This window comes from Limulus polyphemus, unplaced genomic scaffold (genome assembly GCF_000517525.1).
Source record: "Limulus polyphemus unplaced genomic scaffold, Limulus_polyphemus-2.1.2 Scaffold831, whole genome shotgun sequence".
In the NCBI taxonomy this organism is placed as follows: domain Eukaryota; kingdom Metazoa; phylum Arthropoda; class Merostomata; order Xiphosura; family Limulidae; genus Limulus; species Limulus polyphemus.
In genome coordinates this window covers 368493-373745 of record NW_013666441.1, presented here as the reverse complement: position 1 = coordinate 373745, position 5253 = coordinate 368493, and the positions used below count along the sequence as shown (strand labels likewise).

The 5253-nt window shown below is 29.5% G+C and overlaps 1 protein-coding gene across 1 annotated transcript in view; it reads left to right on the top strand.

The window, feature by feature from the left end:
• The window catches only part of LOC106460763 (kinesin-like protein KIF13A), a 125874-nt gene that overhangs the window by 19356 nt on the left and 101265 nt on the right, over nucleotides 1–5253 (top strand). The window contains exon 2 of the mRNA XM_022387544.1: nucleotides 4788–4968. Coding sequence (XP_022243252.1) covers nucleotides 4788–4968 — 181 coding nt within the window. The remainder of the gene's footprint in view (nucleotides 1–4787; nucleotides 4969–5253) is intronic.

Below are 5253 nucleotides of genomic sequence, written 5' to 3'. Positions count from 1 at the left end.
CATGAAGTTGGTATTACTGTTTCATTGTTTCATGTTGTTGTTGTACATTATGTTTGTATCATGAAGTTGGTATTACTATTTCATTGTTTCATGTTTTTGTAGTACATTATGTTTGTATCATGAAGTTGGTATTACTATTTCACTGTTTCATGTTGTTGTAGTACATTATGTTTGGAACATGAAGTTGGTATTACTATTTCATTGTTTCATGTTGTTGTTGTACATTATGTTTGTATCATGAAGTTGGTATAATAGTGTTTCATGTTTTTGTAGTGCATTATATTTGTATCATGAAGTTGGTATTACTATTGCACTGTTCCATATTGTAGTATGTTATGTTTGTATCATGAAGTTGGTATTACTATTTCATTGTTTCATATTGTAGTATATTATGTTTGTATCATGAAGTTGGTATTATACTATTTCATGTTATAGTACATTATGTTTGTATCATGAAACTGGTAGTAATATTTCATAGATGTTCTGTATTATAGCATCTGTGAACGTTGGATTTTCAAAGAAACTGAGTTTGTTTAAATGATGTGAGGAAGATTTTACACTTATAAATTTAACAACAGTTTTCTGTTTCTTTTTACATGTCCTTATTTACTACTTAATTTGATCTTCTTCTTCCTTCCTCAACCCTTTTTTTCAATATCTTTCTAATATAGCTTCATTCTATTATAATGAACTTTCTGTAGAAGAAAACAGTGCCTTTCTGCACCTCATAAAATTTTATTCTAAGCTGTTTTTTTTAAAAACGTCACACAGTCTCAACATTTATCACACCCAAAAACTTCTGTGCTACTACCATTAGTATAAGCTCATCAAATTGGAAACAAAAGCTGATTCATCTAATAACAGTAAAAGAAAAAAACAAGTATGAAATTCTAATTGTAATGCACAATTATAAGAAGAGAGAAACATAACAAAAATAGCTTGTTAGAAGTTAAAATTAGAAGCTAACCTGTATGTAATAATAGATTTAACTCCATGGTAGTATAAGCTGGAAAAGTAAAACTACAAACGTTCTCTTAGGCTTAAAACAATAAAAACAAAATTTATCCAATAAAGAAACTCACTGTGATGTCTTTTCCAAGTCGTTTAAAACACCTAATGCATGTTTTTATATTTGTACGTGAATTACTTTCATTTTACTATACTACTTGATGTATGTTTAGTGTCATGAATGGAGACAAGATGATCTTATTATTAATATTATTATTGTACAAATGTGATAAACCTTAGTTATTTTATATTATGTGTAAGAATAGAATGAGGTCTACAATTCTGAATTTTTAATGATACTGCAAGTTAGATATCTGCCATTTGTGCAAAATGTTTTTCTCTTCGTTAGCTTCTGAATATTGAATCTTGTGAATCCTGCATAACAGTTACTATTAAAACAGGAAGAAACTCATTTATGCTTTTAACAGCTCGACTGCAAACTCTAAAACGTATCATTAATACTGCAAATCAACCAGCAATAATAATAATAATATATATATATTCATTACAAATAAAAATATTCAGGACCTTCCAGTCTGTCAGATCTTTTACTCAAGAAGGTACATCAAAACCGAAATTCTAGGGTTATGTATTTTGGAGAACATATAGCAAAAAATAGAAAAACAAAAAATAAAAGGCCTAGTTACTAAACTTAGACAGGAAGGATTTTGATGTAATAAATCAAGAGATGAATATCGGTGACATTTATTTGCTTCAAAAGTAAGAAGAACAGCTTAAGAAAATTTGTATTTATCTACTTAAATTGGTCGAGTGAAGTAGAATAATTTGTGGGGTGTTTAAATTTATGAACTCTTCCTGAGAGCTTCCATTAGTTTTCTGTTAATGGAATGTGAGTAATTATATATTGCATTTTAACTTGTATATAACCATGTGATTTAGATTGTGCGTGTGAGCTCACTCGATATATCATGAAAATGGGGAAATTGCATGTTAAAGTTTAGAATACTTTTTAAATATAAATAGTGTTATGACTATATTTGTTAACAACAGTTCTGAAATATAGTTATGTTATTCAAATGTTACTCTAGTTAGCAATATTTTTAACAGAATATTTTGAACACTAAAATCTCATATTGTGATTTAATCAACATTCCCTTGGATAATCAATAATATTTGGTTACTTGGTACATTTTCTGAAGTGTAAAATATTTTGAAATTATAAAGTACCTTTAGACCAAAGATTATTGATTCATCATTAGTTTCAAAAGTCACTGACTGAAGTTGAACTACTTCGCTAAGTATGTAAATAGTTTGTACAAACTTGTCAGGTAAACAAGACTCACATCAGTTTAATGAAGTGGGACGTGTCTAGAGTCTGTTTCTAGATATCAGTAATTGATTCATCATTAGTTTTAAAAGTCACTGACTGAAGCTGAACTACTTCACTAAGTATGTAAATAGTTTGTAAAAACTTGTCAGGTAAAACGAAACACATCTGTTTAATGAAGTGGGACGTGTCTAGAGTCTGTTTCTAGATATCAGTAATTGATTAAAGAATTACTCAGGTCGAGATGGTTCAACACTAGTCTGTCTTTGCACTATTTTTTTCAGCTTGTTAATGTCCTCCCTATAAAAAGAGTCTGTTTCTAGATATCAGTAATTGATTAAAGAATTACTCAGGTCGAGATGGTTCAACACTAGTCTGTCTTTGCACTATTTTTTTCAGCTTGTTAATGTCCTCCCTATAAAAAGATAAATGAAACTAAATAAACTACTGGAAAGAGTTTTAATCCAAGGAAACAATCTTCTTGCAATTTCAGGAAATTCATCCAGTGACTTTGAAAAAAAAAACTATTTAAAACTATTTTTTTCCCCACAATGTATATGCTTTTTTTTTCTCACACGAAATGTCCGCCGGTGGGACAGTGGTAAATCTTCAGATTTGCAGTGTTCCAATTGGGTTTGATTCCCCTCGTGGAACACAGAAGATAGTCCAATGTGGCTTTGCTATAATAACACACACATTCACATAAAAAATAAGTTATTTTTAAATTTTCTTACCCTACTTTAACTTACACACAGAATATTGAAATTCGTTAGCCCACAGAAACATTCTCGGCATCATAAGTGTGAGTATCCTATTGCTTAAGCTGGTATACGTATCATTAAGAAAAATATTAAATTAGAAAAATCCCAAATCAGACATGTGAACGACCCATGCTACTAGTGATATTCTTTCCATTCATAATAATAATTTCCATTAATAATCATCCTTTGCTTTCTTTTATATAAAAACCTATTTTTCACCAATAATATGGAATTTGAAATTTCTAATACCCCTCTTTGGTGGTACCTAATCAAAACCTTTCTGAAAATTGAGATACATAACACCATCTGAAGTGTTTTTATTGAAAAAAAGAGCAGAAATCTTATAAAAAGGACTGTCAGGAGTTAGTGAGGCAAAAAAGTTTCAAAATTATTGAAAACTAATTATTAAATGCCAACCTTCAAGAAGCTTTTCTAAAAGTTTTAAAACTGTTGAAAACTAATTATTAAATGCCAACCTTCAAGAAGCTTTTCTAAAAGTTTTAAACTGTTGAAAACTAATTATTAAATGGCAACCTTCAAGATGCTTTTCAAAAAGTTTAAAACTGTTGAAAACTAATTATTGAATGCCAACCTTCAAGAAGCTTTTCTAAAAGTTTTAAAACTGTTGAAAACTAATTATTAAATGGCAATCTTCAAGAAGCTGTTCTAAAAGCTTTAAAACTGTTGAAAACTAATTATTGAATGGCAGTCTTCAAGAAGCTGTTCTAAAAGTTTTAAAACTGTTGAAAACTAATTATTAAATGCCAAAGTCATTAAAATTAAAAGTTAAATCACTCCTTGCCTCTTAAAAAAATAGGGACTTCACCACCCAGTTATTATGGGATTTCCTTTTTGTGTCCAATGTCTTCTGGAAAATATTTCTTAAATACTTGAGCAATTCTATATTTAAGTTAATCTGCCAATGTTTTTTTATATATACCTACAGCCTTTTTAAAATAAGATAGGTTATCAAAAAGTTCTAAATGTGATTTTAAAGTTTCAGAACTTTCAAAGTGTTGTCTCTGCTTTACCAAACTATGGTCCATTTTGATCCTGATGAAAGAGACTTTTCAAGCTTTTAGGCCATTTTCTTGACCTTACACATGAAATATATAATTATACATATATGAGTATTATTGTAACATTTGTCTTTTATTAGTGGGTTCTTTTGAGTTATCTGGTGAAAACAATTCAATATTCACTCCACATAACTATAATAAGTTACTTTATTTCCTCATCTAATGTTTCTACCAACTAGAACACTTGTACACTGTCACATGTTGTTGTAGGCCTATGTTACAAATGATGTTAACTAATGTAAAACAAATCAACTTACTTGTACAAAGTAACTCAATAAACATGATAGCTAACAATCTGACTGGCTCACTCTCTAGCTTGAAAATATCTTTCCTTTTTATCTCCATGGCTATCTTTCAACTTACAATTTAGCTATAGTCTCAATGCATCATGGAAAATTGTATTTATAATCTACACTTGTTCTAGATATTTCTAGAACTTGCTTGATCTTAACATCATGTATCTCTCTAGTTAACATCTAAATTAAACAAATTACAACATTATTAATATTGCTTATAACATATAAATGGTGAAATGAAGTTAGCTTTTATTATGGTAATTCTTTGAATAGTATAATTTACATCTATGATATATCTAGCATTGAACCCAATGATTTCTAATAATTAATTAAAAACAATTTTCTCAATTTGCAGGTTCTGGAAAATCCTTCACCATGATGGGTTCTGAGAATAATAAAGGCCTTATTCCTCGGCTGTGTGATGCATTATTTGAAAGAATCGCTTCCAACAAAGATCCAAGTAACAGTTACAAAGTTGAAGTTTCTTATATGGAGATTTATAATGAAAAGGTTCATGACCTCCTTGATCCAAAGGGGTACGTAATCAGTTTTTAAGGTGTGTATGTATGTGGGGGGACATGAATATAATGTCAAACAGTTCCTGAGTTGTGTTGGGACATATGTATTATGAAATAGTTTCAGAGTTATGGAGGATGTGTTATGAAATAGTTCTTCAGTTGTGTGAGGATGTGTGTTATGAAACAGTTATTCAGTTGTGTGAGGATGTGTGTTATGAAACAATTCTTCAGTTGTGTATTATGAAACAGTTCTTCAGTTGTGTATTATGAAACAGTTCTTCAGTTGTGTGAGGATGTGTGTTA